This window comes from Amblyraja radiata, chromosome 26, assembly GCF_010909765.2.
Source record: "Amblyraja radiata isolate CabotCenter1 chromosome 26, sAmbRad1.1.pri, whole genome shotgun sequence".
NCBI lineage: Eukaryota > Metazoa > Chordata > Chondrichthyes > Rajiformes > Rajidae > Amblyraja > Amblyraja radiata.
The window spans coordinates 32,890,445-32,907,793 of record NC_045981.1 but is presented as its reverse complement, the minus strand read 5'-3'; the positions used below and the strand labels follow the sequence as shown (position 1 = coordinate 32,907,793).

The following is a 17,349-nucleotide window of genomic DNA, read 5'->3' as shown; positions in this document are numbered from 1 at the left end:
CCAGAGTGAGCAACAGCGGAAATTGGAGGAACAGCACCTCATATTCCGCCTGGGGACCTTGCGTCCGGATGGCATTAACATTGAATTCTCCCAATTTTGCTAGCCCTTGTTGTCTCCTCCCCTTCCTTAACCCTCTAGCTGTCTCCTCCCACCCTCCCATCCGCCCGCCCTCGGGCTCCTCCTCCTCCCCTTTTTCCTTCCTTCTCCCCCCCACCCCCCATCAGTCTGAAGAAGGGTTTCGGCCCGAAACGTCGCCTATTTCCTTCGCTCCATAGATGCTGCTGCACCCGCTGAGTTTCTCCAGCAATTTTGTGTACCTTCGATCTTCCAGCATCTGCAGTTCCTTCTTGAACAAATACATTTTCTAGTTGTCTGATAATTTGATCAACCCAGAAGCTATCTTTCCAAGTGATAGCTTGGTAAGTTGCTTATCATTTGTTCCTTCTGTATTTTATTCAGTTAGAAAAATTCAAAGAAGATGCTCAGATTTGATCCATTCATTTTTCCTTCTATTTTTGCAGATGGAATTTAATTAAGCAGTTCCAAAAATTGCGGAGTAATAAGAGTGGTAGCATAAGTCTAATTATGATGACATTGGACAGGAACTTGCAAATGTTAACTGAGAGAGGCTGTTAGCAAGTAAAAGGATGTCCGACAAGTAGGAAGGTTTTAAATATAGGATAGAGTTCATGGTGCACCTCTTCCCATTAGAATGAATGGCAAGGCAGGCAAGATTAGGGAACCTACTCGGACTAGGGATGTTGAGACTCTGGTCAGGAAAAGAAGGTTGCTTATGTTGGGTATAGGCAAGTGAGATCAAGCTGGTCCCTTGAGTATAAGGGATGTGGGAGTACACTTAAGAAGGAAAACAGATGGGCAATAAGGGGGCATTGTAGATAAGGTAAGGAGAATCCTAAGCAATTCTGTCAGTATATTCAGAGCAAAATGGTAATGAAAAGAATTGGTCCATTTAAGGATCAGTGGGTTGAGTTACAGGAGATGGGCAAGGTCTTAAATGAATGCTTCTCACAAGGGGAGATGCTTATGGAATCTGGGAATTCAGGGAAGAGAACGCTGATATCCTGAAACATATCGATAGTGTGAAAGAGTTGGCAGTCTTGAGGCACATAAAGATGGATATATCCCTAGATAAATCTCACACAGGATGGTGGGTATATAGAACGAGCTACCAGAGGAAGTAGTAGAGGTGGGTACAATTACCACATTTAAAACACAGGAACGCTTAGCACTGATGCATTCAAGAACATTTTATGTGGATTTGAGGAAGAAAATTATGTCTTCCTGAAGACTATATGAAATAGGGTAGCCTTGGTGGTTAAAGATTGCTTCGCTATTTAGTTTAATTTATTGTCGTGTGAAATGTCATGTGTTTATTATCATGCAGTGAAAAGCTTTTTGTTACAAGCTTTAATTTAAACACGGCATAAATGCCTTTCTCTGCTATTGGTTAGACTTGATTCAATCGGAACATGAATTGTGAACATGACTTTTGATGCAAGATGATTAAAAATTTGCGAAGCATGTGAAAAGATGAAGTAAAATGATAGGACTGGAACACTGAATAATTTGCCTTCCGTGTAGTAAATGTGAATTCTTTCTTTTAAATAGATTCCTCGTTACTTTTTCACATAAATTGTTGACAAATGTCCTTATTTTCTATATTCACTTTACAATTTCATTGGAGGAAAGATGACCAAAAACTTGAATTTGCAGTTGTTTGCTTTTAACCATGGTATTTATGCCGGTTTAGAGCTAACCATAGAATGGTTGTTTGTGTCAGCTGGCATTTTTCCAGTTTGTATTCTCGGGTTTATCACAGTAACAAATCGACTGATGCGTTAAAAAAATAAATGTATAAATAACTGTAACAATTAATTTTGAGAATGATTACAGTTCTGTCCGAGCACTTCAGTGCCACCTCGACCCACATGCACCTTTTTCATCCAACTTTATTCTCCAAATCCCATTTTCCCTTTTGCATCTTCCTTGCCGCATTTGCCTCATTCCTTTCATATTCACCATCTTCTGACAAACTCTAACCTTCCCATCTTATTTGTGTTCTCTTGCACAGATGGGGATTTTTGTGCCTTGCTTTCTTTTAAATGAATGCCATCATTCTTTTAATGGAAAGGAATGACCTGGAGATGCTGGTTTGAAGAAGGGTCTCGACCCGAAACGTCACCTGTTCCTTCTCTCCAGAGATGCTGCCTGACCTGCTGCTACTCCAACATTTTGTGTCTGTCATTCTTTTAATGGGAATGCCCTAATTTTCCCGTCACTCTGTCATATTCTGTCTCAAATTGAGCAGTCAAACAGCAAGAGAGTGAAGATATTTTAAATTGCTCTGCTTCAGTACTTTGTAAACCAAGTTTTACTGAAGTTGGACTAAAGCACATTCTAAAGCACCTTGTGAGTCACGTATAGAATTTGGAGAACCGTCTATCAAAAGTTTCAATTGGACAAGCAAGTTTTTTGTGCACAAGCATGGATAATGATGATTCACTTGCATGATGCTTTATTGGCTATCCGCAGAATGAATGTGTTAATCCCACATGGGTGATGAAGCTTCTTCCTCAGCACCTTTATATGTTTTAACAAAAAAACTTGTAGCTCTCTGCGAAAGCATGATAGAACCAAGTAGTTGTTCTTTGTGAGTGCTCAAAATCTTTTTGGTTCAATCCTAACCCTCATTGTTTTGCACAACTTTCAGACTTTCTCACGAAATCGGAGAATGCAATGTATCTAAGTAGTATTGAATTCTAAACATCTGAATGAAAGTGTGTTTGTTAACTTCAAAATTTAATGAGATGTAAATGGTGAAGCCAAAATATGTATGGATTCGCAAAAATGTTTAAGTTATCCATTTAGAAATATTTAGAAAACTTTGGCGTAACCAGAGTTAGTTTTTTTTCAATGAGCACATGTGAGCAGTTTGGAATTTTTTTTAAATTAATTCCTAATGTTCTGACATTGGTGCAAATTTCATAATTGCTAGTCTTTTTTACTAGTATTTTGAATTTGGTCATTTTTTAAATAAAGTTAAATCAATCAGAAAACATCCAAACTCAATTTAACTTTCGCAAGAGATTTCTTGATGGATGCAAGGGTTAACTTTCCCATGTCAAATTGTTTTTCCAAGTGACTAGTTGTCAATTGAAATGGGAGATTCTGGATTCTTTACATTGGTTCACTGATGATATGAAGTTGGGAAACATGTATTTTGTTGGATCGTTGCTAAAAACAACATTAACAGTTGCTTTTCACCATTATATTAGTAATATTCAAGAATTTGTATGAGAGTATGTTCCATGGTTATGCAGGTCTTTATTCAATTATAGAAATATGTGGTTGAAGTGCTAGTATTTTCAATTTTGACATGTGTAATAGACCTGAAATCAATGTAAATTTAATTTGAAGCTTTTGACTAAAAATAAATGTTTTGCCTGTTTTCCAGCTAAACTGACAGATAAATCTACTTGGTCACCTGGACCCATTGCTCAAAGTCAAGCACCACTGTCACATGAATTGTGGAAAGTGCCGCTAGGATCCAAAAACACTAGGCCACCACCAGGTCTGACAAATACCAAGCCATCACCATCCTGGGGTGTCAATTCGCTCGGACTTGTCTCAAGCTGGCCAAGCTCTTACTCCTCCAGTAAGATGTGACCTATATTATTATCTTCTATGTTTCTCTATGAGATGAATTCAAAAGATGTTGCAATGTGATCCTAATTTGAAGGAGGTTCTGGTGTTTTTGTTTTATAAAAATAGAAATCCACAACCAGAGATGTCTAAATACTGTTGCATTAGTCATCAAATTTAATTAACTGATGATTTACAATAATTCTTCAAATTGATACTAATAACATTGTACCTATCTTACGAATATGCATTTTTCCTACTTTTTACGTTCACTCAAAGTTAGTTGAATGGTTCTCTCAATTAAAGAATAAATAGCTTTGGATGGAGATTGATATTTAATTTACAAGCTGCCTATTAATTTCCTATTGTACTTCAGTTGCATATGTCGTTTCATTTGTTGGCCTCTTCAACAAGGAACCAAGGAAATCATCACATTTCTATTCTTGAGAGGAAATGCCAATTTGCTTGATGACACTATATAGATGCAATCAAAATCTAAATGACATTGGGTCTTTTTGAAGAATGGTATAGCCTCTCCATTTTGATATAAATGAATTTAGTTTCAGAACATAAACATGGTAATAACATTCATCTGTTGTCTCTTAGATTCTGCTTGGAGCACTGATAGCTCTGGAAGAAATAATAGCTGGCTGGTTCTGCGAAATCTAACACCCCAGGCAAGAAGCGATCATTTCTTGTATTGTGAAAGTAACCTCAGTTTGCCTATTCATTCATCGTAAATAAGTTTGAACGTCGCTATAACTGAAATTTACAATTGAAACTTTTTGAATGGAAATATGCAGTTTTACACACTTGCATTTCTTGAATTATTATTTGATTTAACTTTAAGTTTAAAGTTATAACCATAGACACTAGAATATTAAATTGAGTCTATCGACCATTTAAAACATTTGTAAATGTGTGAACAGTGAAAACATTCTGTCAACTGATTTTCAAATAGTAGCAAAATCCCACTTCGCAATGTTTTGAAAGGGAGGGTTAGGTTTCATTTGTAGCAATGTTATCATAATCTCGTTCTGAAAAAACATTCATCCACCTCATGTCATCCATATTAAGCTATGAGTATCTTGACTGTTTTAAAAAGTTAAACTCTTGTGAATAATTTGTTGTATTGCCTCGAATTAACATATGCAAGGAACACTCTTACATCAAAAAGCTGCATCTTCAATTCCCATTGCAAAGATTTGGGTACAAAATTCAGGCTTGGGGTCCAGGCTAGTACAAAAGGAATGTTGTAGTGCATCACTTATCATAGTTTTGCAATAGCTTTTATGGACCCATTCAACACTTGAAACTTTTTGTGAATGCTGATTTTGGATATACCAAAATGTCTTTTCACGTGTAGGTGAAGATTAATGTGTTGGTAGTGTTTAATATGATCTGCTCCCTGATGTAAATCATCACTACACCAATGTTTATTCTTTCTCCAAATGCCCATTTGCCCTCGCCCTACAACCCTACGCCCACTAAAACAGTGTATTCTCTGCTTATAAAGCAATGTAGGTTTGGAGAAACATCTGCAGTTTACACCACAAAATTATATTGCATTGATAGTTTTTTATAATTTTTCCTTTTTCAGTGTCAATTGTTTTCCATAAGCTGGAGAAATAGGTTGTGCATCTTCAATTTTCTAGCTTTAGTAGGATTTGGGAGTTCAAAGTTTTAGCAGTTAGTTTTGCTTTAGAATGATATAATGACAGGGTAGACAAAAATGCTGGAGAAACTCAGCGGGTAAGGCAGCATCTATGGAGCGAAGGAAATAGGTCACACTGAGCTTCTCCAGCAATTTCGCTACCTTCGATTTTCCAGCATCTGCAGTTCCTTCTTAAACATAATGACTTAGGGTAGTGGTCTACAGCTTGAATGTTAGAATGAGTAAATGTTGTGCAGCCAGATAATTTATCTCTTAAATCCATTAAATCTTAAATACATAAAATTGTGGCTACTAAGTGCATGCTCTCAGATTGATAAGTAAAGGTGGTTTGTTCTTTTGCTGCAGATTGATGGCTCCACTTTGCGGACTTTATGCATGCAGCATGGTCCATTGATAACATTCCATCTGAACCTAACCCAAGGAAATGCTGTGGTTCGCTACAGCTCTAAGGAAGAAGCAGCTAAAGCCCAGAAGTCTCTCCACATGTAAGCTACCTGCATGATTCCACACATGAGAGTTTTGAACAATTTAGTATTTAGAATTTGAATTTGTAGTGATGAATCAATGAATTGATAGAAACACTTCTGTTCTCCTCATTTATATCAGAAATAAAATTATTTGTTATCCCGGCAACTGCTCCTCAGTATGGCATGTCATCTGATCGATCCAATTTTTTTGTATTCCCCCACAGCCTCCTTGTTTGCCAAAATGAAGGATTAATTGGTGTCTAGCATACAACATAGGACCCGTGGGTTGCCATGTACTTTGGTTTGTGGCCAATTCTTCCCAAACCATTAGTCTGTTTCTTTAAGGGAGTCTCGCTGATCTAACCTCCTCCATTAATCCCTCCATTGTCTCTGAAGAAATACTGAGAAATGCACATTGGTAGAATTTCTTAGTTCAAAGAGCACTCCCATCTCTGCCCCTCTATTAGAACTCCACATGGGCAGGTTCAGGGAGGATTGTAACCAAGGGTGTCTCAGAATCTTTTCATCGCTATTATTTTGATCATAATGCAATTGTCAGAACTGGAACTGACAAAAATCACTTTGAATGCATTGATGCCACTTATTTTTAAGATACATCACGGACAAAAAATTGATCTTGACGCACTAAAATAACAGCATATTTTAAGAGCCCTGACACAAAACGTCGCTTATTCATGCTCTCCAGAGACTCGGCGTGACCCGCTGATTACTCACTTATTTCGTCTTTTTTTGTTAACCAGCATCTGCAGTTCCTTGTATCTAGCATATTTTAAAAGCCTGCCAAGCTTCTGAAATAAAAGGTGTAGATATTTGAGTGACTGTTTGCCGAGAGACAGAATTAGAACAGTAAATTTAGTCCAAGCTTTACAATAGGCGTAGCAGTTCTTGGTATTGTTCCATAAATATTTTTTGTCTGAACTAACGTAGAGTGTGCATGTATAAGATTGCATTTATTAACACCATTCTGAATATGTAAGCCTTTGACGTGATCTGGTTTACTGCGCTCTCAACATTTGACTTTTCCTTTGACTAGGTGTGTTCTGGGAAACACTACTATCCTCGCTGAATTTGCCAGTGATGAGGAAGTAAACCGTTTCTTTGCACAAGGTCAATCGCTCTCTCAGACCTCCAGTTGGCAGTCTAACACAGGAACAAATCCGAGCCGACTTGGGTCAAGCACCAACTCTCACGGATTGGTTCGCAACGATCTAGGTCACTGGAATACTACAAGCTTGAGTGGGAAAGGAACCAATGACCTCCTCTGGAGTAGTGTCCCTCAGTACTCCAGCAGTCTATGGGGTCCTCCTAACAATGATGACAGCAGAGTAATTGGCAGCCCTACACCTATAAACACCTTACTCCCTGGTGACCTACTCAGTGGAGAATCAATGTAGGGAAAACTGATGATGTTGTGAAGCTAACAATCAGCACTAAACAACCCAATTCCGGACATCGTTTGGCCCTGGATCCACAACCTCTTCTGGTTGGGTGAGGGAATGTGGGCAGGGAGTGGGGATGGGGTTGGGGAGGGTGGGGTTGGGGTTTGGGGCATGGAAAGTCTACTTTTGCGAGCCTGGGTTTAGTATGCACATTACCCTTGCTTTCATTATTTTGTTTGATCCCAAAAACATATCAACACAAATACTTGAATCAAGCAGGCCAATAATGAAATGTGAAAACCGTCTAATTTACACTTCTGAGGTGTTGTCATCACAAAATAGGCTCAAACAAAAAAAGTTTATTGTGTGTGTGTATGTGTGTGTGATGGTGCAGATGTATGCATCTATTTGTGTGAGTGTGTATGAAATCAGTGTGTTTTGTTTCTTTATACAGTATATGCTTTTATTTGCTCGTTGGTCAAATTACTAGCTTCTAACTTTGCACTGAGTGTCTGCAGCCCCTCCAGCTAATCTTACAAAGGGGGCCAGCAGCAATTCACGTGTAAATGTTTACTCAAGGACACTCTTAACAGTGTGTGCTCTGGAGATGATGTGTATACCTACCTTTAGTGGCTTTTTTGTGGACTAATGCAAGAGAATTATTACAGGAGTATTGCACCAGTTTTCTTTCAGAGTATAAAAATAAAATAAAAATGCTCTAGTTGAACTGTGGCCATAGCTACACAATAGAGTGGACCCATCCTGCAAGCAGGTTTGGGAAGCACTTGGACTGGATATTTTTGTGACTGATTTAGAGGTGCCTATGTTTGGTAACCTCCTGTTTACAAACTTTGCAGAACTAAAAAAAAAAAAAAAAAAAAAGAAAAGAAAAAAGGACAATTACTCTTCCATCAAAACCTATTTTCAGAATGAAGATGTGCTACTTCAGAACTCTGGGAATGAAGTGTTTTTTTTGGCCATTGTTGTGTATTTTTTCCTTTGTAAATTTTTGCTCACTTTCTTGCACACAGTGGATAACGTCTCAGGAAGGCCTGAATTTTCTGGGGAGCTACTCCACGCCATTTCATGTATTTTAACCCAACTTCTAGCACTGAAGAAAAAGAAAATACCTGTTTATTCTGTAGCAGTTACTTATTTACCAAATAATGGACACAACAATGTTTGAAGAGTGCTTTATGAAATGCTTTATGTTTTTAAAAGAAATCAATGCTTTTGATTGTGTTAAAGACAATTGACTAACATACTGTAAAGTATGTTGCTGTATAAACTCTCCTTGTCCCAGCCTGCTTGGATCAGGTAACTTGTGCATTATCTTTGAATAGGTTTTTATTGGTTTTATCAAGCTGTTATTGGCAAGAAAAACGCTGGTTTTAAAGTGGATCATGAACTATGCACAAATGGGTTCAAGATTTTTGTGTTTTCTGAATTATAGTAGAGTGTATTTACTTGTTTCTTCTCGAAGGTATTTTGCATCTCATTGCCATTATGTATATTCCAAGCCGAAAATAGTCTTGAGTTGTAGAAAAAAGCCTGACTTTAAAAGATTTTGGGGGGGTGGGGGGGAAAAGTGGGAGTGAAAGTCTGTGTCTGTTTCATTTTTGCCTTTGAATTACAAATGTTGGTAATCCAAAATTTTTTTTAAAGAAAGTTGGTGGCTTTTAACAATTTCTTTTCCTCATAGAATGTGATTGTAAAAAAGAAATATGCACAGCAAATTGTTTTCTTGAACTATTGGGCTTCTTTAGAACTATTAATTGCAGTTTTCCCCTGGGAATTGAACAAGATCGTTAAAGCATTATTCATTTGAGATGAAGGATATTTTTTATTCACTTATGCTGAGTGAATCCTAAAGACTCAGTGCATTGTGGTGAAGCTGCTTACCCACTCCATTCACTGTTTACTATGAAATTAGCAGATTACCCCATGGTGGATTGCACTAAGTGGATAGTCTCGGTTTAAAGATGAGGTAACCCCATCAAATCTACAAAGATGTTGTTCTGTCGAGATATCTCTGAAACATTAAATGTTGAAAACTTAAACCATGTCGGAAACAAACCTCAAGCAATTCTATGATAGCATGTAATTTTTTTTTCAAAATATATGCAGTATTGTGCATCTTTTGGTGAGATCCCCAAATGAATCAGTGAACCATTCCATGAGTTTGATAACCTGGTCTGGCACCAGTGAAAATGTGTGTGTATATTTTGTTGGGAATTTAAGACCACCCACTGGTTTATCAAATGCTGCCTCCACAAGAGCCTGTGAATACATGGAATTATTTAATTTGTAATTACAAATTGACACCAGCATTCCAAATTGGTGTAATCAGATTTGAAGTGTAGCTCCACTCCCAAATTCTGACTTGTTATTGGAAGTCTTATCGAAGAGATATTTTTCTGCCCCTCCTTTTTTTGGGGGGAAAAATGTGGTAACAGTTTATTTCCGATTTCAGTACATATTGTGGAATCTTGCCTGTACTAAGCTGACAAATGAATCTTGGAGGTTTTCTCGCATCTGAACTTGTATTGAATAATTAGACTGCACTGTACAAATGACAGGCTTCTGTATATAATCTACTAGAGTTCAAATTCAGTTACAGAAATGTTATGTCAAAGCACTGTTGTAAACTGAAACACAGAACTAGTTTCGGGTAATAAAAATGTTCAGTGTGGGAGCTGAGAGAACACATGCCATAACCCCTTCCCATGCGTAGTTTTTTTCGTTAAGAAATGGAACGTTTTTTTTTCAAGAAAAACTCCAAGCTTTACTTTGAGATAGCAAAGCACAACTAGCCACATTGAATGCAAAACAAAAAAAAAATTTAAAGCGCAAGGGTTTTTCAGGTGAAATGTTTAAATGTGATGCATTTGAAATTAAAGTTTGATTTGGGTTAACCATCGTAAGTAAAGACGTTTGACCGTTTGTTTACTTTAATGGACTATTTTCCCTTTCCCGTGATCCTTTGTACCAGAAACAAGGGGCAGAACTGACACAAGCCCAAACGTTGAAAAAGTTGTGGCAAGCATTGTGCGCATATGTTGTTCATCGGATATTCATCCAAATCAAGTTTTCACCTTGTAATGTTTAAAATACATTTTTTTGTTTTTGCTGTTACAATATGTATTATTGAGTCAACAATGAATAAAAGATTATGCCTCCATTGGGTGGGTGTTTCTCTTCAATCTATAATACCATTACTTAACACACTTCCACTATTAAACATTGGATTTCATGACAATCTTTTCAGGGATGCAAGATTGGAAATGGAGATTCATTCTATTCCAGGTTCAGTTTATAGTAAATTTAAAGACCATTTTGTCAGATGCACTGTAAAGATAGATATGCCTTTGTTAAAAGCAAATGGTTTGTCATTGCCCAAATAAGCTTCCCTATTTTAAATCTCATTTATACATTCAAGTAAGAGCAATGTTTGTATTTGCAGATCATAGTGGGCTTTTGAATGAAAGGTTATCACACTTATAATTCGTGTCACACAACAGGATTATTGGTGTAAATAGGAAGTGAAATGGTAAAAATATTCATGCTGGTTCCAGTGTGCAAATTTCTCATTGAGAAGATTTTGTGTTTTTTTTGTTTAATATACATGTGTCTTGATTAATCTAGCAATAAATAAGTTGATTGGTGAAGCTAACATTTTTGGAGATGTCTGCACATTGTTGGTAAGGCCAGTATTTATTACACATCCCTAATTGCCCTTTTAAAGATGTTGGTGAGCTACCATCATATACTGCCACAGTTCCATAGTGAAGGTATTCCCATAGTGATCTTGGGTAGGTAGCTCCATAAATGAGACCCACTGGTGATAAAGAACAACCAATATATTTCCAGATTCTGCCTATGTCTATGCAAGTCGAGTTCCATGTGAAAACATAAAAGGATTTTAAGAGAAAAGAGTGGCAAAAGGAAAAGTTTAATGGGATAATAGAAACATAGAAAATAGGTGCAGGAATAGGCCATTCGGCCCTTCGAGCATGCACCGTCATTCAATATGATCAGGGCTGATCATCCCACTCAGTATCCTGTACCTGCCTTCTCTCCATACCCCATGATACCTTTAGCCACAAGGGCCACATCTAACTCCCTCTTAAATATAGCCAATGAACTGGCCTCAACTACCTTCTGTGGCAGAGAATTCCACAGATTCACCACTCTGTGTGAAAAATGTTTTTCTCATCTCGGTCCTAAAAGATTTCCCCCTTATCCTTAAACTGTGACCCCTTGTTCTGGACTTCCCCAACATCGGGAACAATCTTCCTGCATCTAGCCTGTCCAACCCCTCGAGAATTTTGTAAGTTTCTATAAGGTCCTTCCTCAATTTTCTAAATTCTAGCGAGTACAAGCCGAGTCTATCCAGTCTTTCTTCATATGTAATGTGGGATGTAATGTTAAAATTGTACAAGGCATTGGTGAGACCAAATCTGGAGTATGGTGTACAATTTTGGTCGCCCAATTATAGGAAGGATGTCAACAAAATAGAGAGAGTACAGAGGAGATTTACTAGAATGTTGCCTGGGTTTCAACAACTAAGTTACAGAGATAGGTTGAATAAGTTAGGTCTTTATTCTCTGGAGCGCAGAAGGTTAAGGGGGGACTTGATAGAGGTCTTTAAAATGATGAGAGGGATAGACAGAGTTGATGTGAGCAAGCTTTTCCCTTTGAGAATAGGGAAGATTCAAACAAGAGGACATGACTTCAGAATTAAGGGACAGAAGTTTAGGGGTAACATGAGGGGGAACTTCTTTACTCAGAGAGTGGTAGCGGTGTGGAATGAGCTTCCAGTGGAAGTGGTGGCGGCAGGTTCGTTGGTATCATTTAAGAATAAATTGGATAGGCATATGGATGAGAAGGGAGTGGAGGGTTATGGTATGAGTGCAGGCAGGTGGGACTAAGGGGGAAAAAAATTGTTCGGCGCGGACTTGTAGGGCCGAGATGGCCTGTTTCCGTGCTGTAATTGTTATATGGTTATATGGTTATATGAAAGTAGTGACATCCCAGGAATCAGTCTGGTGAACCTTCTCTGTACTCCCTCTATGGCAAGAATCTCTTTCCTCAGATTAGGAGACCAAAACTGTACGCAATACTCCAGGTGTGGTCTCACCAAGACCCTGTACAACTGCAGTAGAACCTCCCTGCTCTTATACTCAAATCCTTTTGCTATGAATGCTGACATACCATTCGCTTTCTTCACTGCCTGCTGCACCTGCATGCCCACCTTCAATGACTGGTGTACCATGACACCCAGATCTTGTTGCATCTCCCCCTTTCCTAATCGGCCACCATTCAGATAATAGTCTACTTTCCTGTTTTTGCCACCAAAGTGGATAACCTCACATTTATCCACATTATACTGCATCTGCCTTGCATTTGCCCACTCACCCAGCCTATCCAAGTCACCTTGCAGCCTCCTAGCATCCTCACAGCTAACACTGCCCCCCAGCTTCATGTCATCCGCAAATTTGGAGATGTTGCATTCAATTCCCTCGTCCAAATCATTAATATATATTGTAAATAGCTGGGGTCCCAGCACTGAGCCTTGCGGTACCCCACTAGTCACTGCCTGCCATTCTGAAAAGGACCCGTTTACTCCTACTCTTTGCTTCCTATCTGCCAGCCAGTTCTTTATCCACATCAATACTGAACCCCCAATACTGTGTGCTTTAAGTTTGTATACTAATCTCTTATGTGGGACCTTGTCGAAAGCTTTCTGAAAGTCCAGATATAACACATCCACTGATTCTCCCTTATCCACTCTACTAGTTACATCCTCAAAAAATTCTATAAGATTCGTCAGACATGATTTACCTTTCATAAATCCATGCTGACTTTGTCCAATGATTTCACCACTTTCCAAATGTGCTGCTATCCCATCTTTAATAACTGACTAGCAGTTTCCCCACTATCGATGTTAGACTAACTGGTCTGTAATTCACCGTTTTCTCTCTCCCTTTTTAAAAAGTGGGGTTACATTAGCGACCCTCCAGTCCTCAGGAACTACTTCAGAATCTAAAGAGTTTTGAAAACTTATCACTAATGCATCCACTATTTCTGTGGCTACTTCCTTAAGTACTCTGGGATGCAGCCTATCTGAAAAGGACCCGTTTACTGGAGATTTATCGGCCTTTCTTTGCTGTGGTGTCTTTTAAAGTTGTTTCATGGTACTATTTCCAAATTAAATCTTGCATTTTCCCTAATACATCCTAATATTTGTCCAAAAACATGGTTTAAAATAATGTGGGACATTTAAAATGTATGGAATTCCAGGATTCGGCTTTGGCAGCTGAAGGAACTGGTAGGGTGATGAGAGATTTGAGGGAAAGCCAGAATTATCTGGATTTCTACAGTCGGGGGAACTTAGAGATGTGGAGAGGGTTCAACTGCCATTTCCGTATTTTCTTTTACTTCAGCACTTTGTATCTTATAGTCCTAACAATTATGTTAACTCTCTCCCTCTCTCTCTGTCTCTATTTTCATTAGCCTCCAATGTTACGTTACTTTCAAGCAAATCAGCTGCTATTTAGAAGCTGCTTCCATCCCCTCTCAGTCACTTGCGTTATTCAGTCGCTGTTATTCGCCACTCTATGATACACACTTGCTTTGTTCTCAGAGATCATCAGATTTGTAGACACAAGGAATGTAGGGTTATAGCAGAAGTGTGTTGCTGAGGTTTAAATAAGCCATGCTATTACTAGCTGTTGAAGCAGGCATGAGAATCCAAATGGTTTGTTCCTTGCATTCGTAGGAGCAAAAAGATTTGAAAATAAAGATAATAGCATGACCATTTAGCTAATCTATATCAGCTTTGCAAAAATATCAACAGATGGATCATCAATGAGATGAAAGTTGTACAAAATTTTTTTTAAAATGTAATATTCAAGGGATATGTCATTTTGAATTAGATTAAAATGAATATGAGGGGAGATGAAACATTGAAATACTGAAGCATATAAATGTGGGAAATGTATTTAATAGATAGGAATAAAAAACCTAAATGACTAATGAAAACGACATACAGAGAATGCAAGAGTTTTTTTTTGTAAAGAATAGGCCTGCTTACAATGAAGGGACAATATAGAGTATGAAGCTGTAGTGGAATTATTAAATCTTATGGAGATCGTATGGAGGTATATAAAATCATGAGAGGAATAGATCGGGTAGATGCACAGTCTTTTACCCAGTGTAGGGAAATCGAGGACTAGAGGACATAGGTTCAAGGTGAAGGGGAAAGGGGAAAGGGGAAAAGATTTAATAAGAATCCGAGGGGTAACTTTTTCACACAAAAAAAGGTGGGTGTATGGAACAAGCTGCCAGAGGAGGTAGTTGAGGCTGGGACTATCCTATCATTTAAGAAACAGTTGGACAGGTATGTGGATAGGACAGCTTTGGAGGGTTATGGACCAAGTGCAGGCAAGTGAGACTAGGGTAGCTGGGACATTGTTGGCCGGTGTGGGCGAGTTGGGCGAAGGGCCTGTTTCTACACTGTATCGCCCTATGACTAATAGGACCACCTTAGGGGTACATTTAGAATTGAAGTGGCGCCATGCCCATGTTCTCTTGATGTAAATATTTGGATTTGGCATAACACAATTAGATTTAAGGAAGTTAGTAAAATACAACATCTCCCATCTTCATAATACTGTGTGCTTTGTTAAAATATTAAATGCGATGTTCAAATTCTATTACTTAAATGTAATTAAAATATTAGTTGTATTTAATTAAAGAGCTGTATTAAAGTTGGACACTAAAACCTTAAGATATGCATCTTCAATGTAGCACAGCCATCAAAAATCATACTGTCGCACAGTTGCTAGTTATGATGGTTTTGTGAGTTTGCTTATTGTAGTGCATTTATACTGATATTTTGAAATATCAAAATTATTTGGGAAACAGTTGCATGAGCAGGTATAAATATTAGAATTTTGCAATTATTTGAACAAAAACTAGTGGGTCAATTTCAGCTTTATTCAGGTAAGATGTATTGTTTTCATGGAGCAATGTTTATGTACATGAATAATAAATGCAACTTATTGCTTGTATTATGCAAATATCAAAGCTATTTTAAGCTACTTAATAATGCATGTGAGTACGTATGTCCAAAAATGATCACCATTTAAACTTTGAACCGAAATATTGTTCTGCAGTTTAAAAATTCATGTAGAAAATAATTGCAGATAAATTGTGAAAGATAGACAGTTGGATACTATTTTCCTTATTCAATTCTTGAATTATATAAATAAAGATTGGTGCAGTAAAATGCTTCTGCCAGAATAGGTGATTTCTCCAATTTAATACCAGCAATGCCTCATGAGACGTTAATGCTACATAATAGACTAATTATGGGTAGATGCGTACTGTTTTCTATAATTTACAAGTATATTTGTAAAAGTCGGATCTGTAATGAATCTTTTATTCGTTATATCAATGAGATTTAATTCAGTCAATATAGTGGGATTTAAAATTGTACACTGTAGATCATTTGAAAAGCAAAACTAATTAGTGCTCTGTAAACTATCTTTTAAGGCTAATAAGCATGTAAAATTAATCACTTAAATATAACTGGCAAAATGACTTAAAAAAACACAGTTGCTATCAGTTGAATTCTGAACAAGCCATATTTTAAATTGAGCTGATTCAGAAACTATTCTTATTTCCATTGTTAAATCAGAAATATATCTTACCTCAATGTCAAGGGAATTAGGAAATTAATATTAACAGGATTATTCAACAATAAGTTCAAGGCACTCTGAAAAGTTAAATAATTAAGATGCATAACGTTTGAGATGCAATTTAACGAGTGTTAGTGATTTGGCTATCGAGGGATTTAAAAAAACCCATTTTACTTACAAAAGTGGATGATATTACACAGATTTAATGATATAAAAATTAACTGGAGTAGCTTCAGAAATACATAAACAAGCAGTGAATGTAATCCCCCAACTGGGAGATGCTCATTAGAGGAATAACTACAGCAGATATTAAATGATTTTGTTTTAAATGTGGTTAGTCATTGAATTAAACAAACATCTTATTGAAAACAGCAAACTTAAAATTGATACACAGTAATCTTTTCAATGCCGATTGTTATATTGGTGCAATTTTAATTGAAGAGGACGATTTTGGACACCAATGTTTAAATATTGCAGGTTCCAACTATTGGAAATGCGGTTATTTTTGATCCTTCAAACTTTGATCAATTTACCTTAAATAAATCACCTTATTAATAATTTTATAACTTGTGCCTTTTCACAAGCAGCTCCCTTGTGATTTTGTTTTTGCTTAGGCCTGATTTGGTGACCGGAATGCACATGAGTGGTAGTATATCTGGCAAATTTCCCACCTAAAATGTATAAATGAATTTCTTGCGGGAAGTCCTTAATAATTAAAGCCAGCCATTGTTTTAATATGGTGGCGCAGTGGGTAGAATCTTACAGTGCCTTTCAGCGCTTGCAGCTTCGGAGTCCCGGGTTCGATCCCATTTACGGGTGCTGTGTGTACGGAGTTTGTACGTAACCCCATGACCACGTGGGTTTTCTCCGTTATCTTCGATTTCCTCCCACACTCCAAAGACATTCAGGTCTGTACCTTTATTGGCTTGGCATAAGTGTAAATTGTCCCGAGATTGTGTGGGATTGTGTTAATGTGCGGAGATCTCTGGTCCGTGCAGACTCGGTGGGCCGAAGGGCCTGTTTCTCTAAACGAAACCTTTTTTTACTTTATGAAAGACCAGTTCATAACAGTCATTCAATATTTATTCGTAACAATATAAAAAACATTGAAGCTTGTCGCATTTAAGACTAATGTGTAGGAAATTTTGAAAGGTAGTTTTGTTGAATTGTATGTCAATTAATAAATTGTAATCAGACTATTTTCCAGTACAGTATCCAGTGGCATTTATTTCTCATCAATCACAGTTTAAATGAAATAAATATCATGGGATATCCAACTTCACTCTACAAATGACTGTATCCCTCTGTGAAATTATTTTTTCCCCAGCTTACAAAACCATCCTAGACTCGAAAATACTATACATTTATGAACTGGTAATGTAACACGTGCAAAATGCAACCAATTACAACCTTCTTTGAAAGTTGGTTTAACTGACGGA

The 17,349-nt window shown here is 37.4% G+C and overlaps 1 protein-coding gene across 8 annotated transcripts in view; it reads left to right on the top strand.

Moving 5' to 3' along the window:
- The window catches only part of tnrc6c (trinucleotide repeat containing adaptor 6C), a 135,892-nt gene extending 125,506 nt beyond the window's left edge, over positions 1 to 10,386 (top strand). For all 8 annotated transcript variants that reach the window (XM_033044629.1, XM_033044628.1, XM_033044631.1 and 5 more), the window contains 4 exons: positions 3,476 to 3,676; positions 4,270 to 4,340; positions 5,684 to 5,823; positions 6,860 to 10,386. In XM_033044629.1, coding sequence (XP_032900520.1) covers positions 3,476 to 3,676; positions 4,270 to 4,340; positions 5,684 to 5,823; positions 6,860 to 7,220 — 773 coding nt within the window. In that variant the 3' untranslated portion in view covers positions 7,221 to 10,386. The remainder of the gene's footprint in view (positions 1 to 3,475; positions 3,677 to 4,269; positions 4,341 to 5,683; positions 5,824 to 6,859) is intronic.
- The last annotated feature ends 6,963 nt before the right edge of the window (positions 10,387 to 17,349 follow it).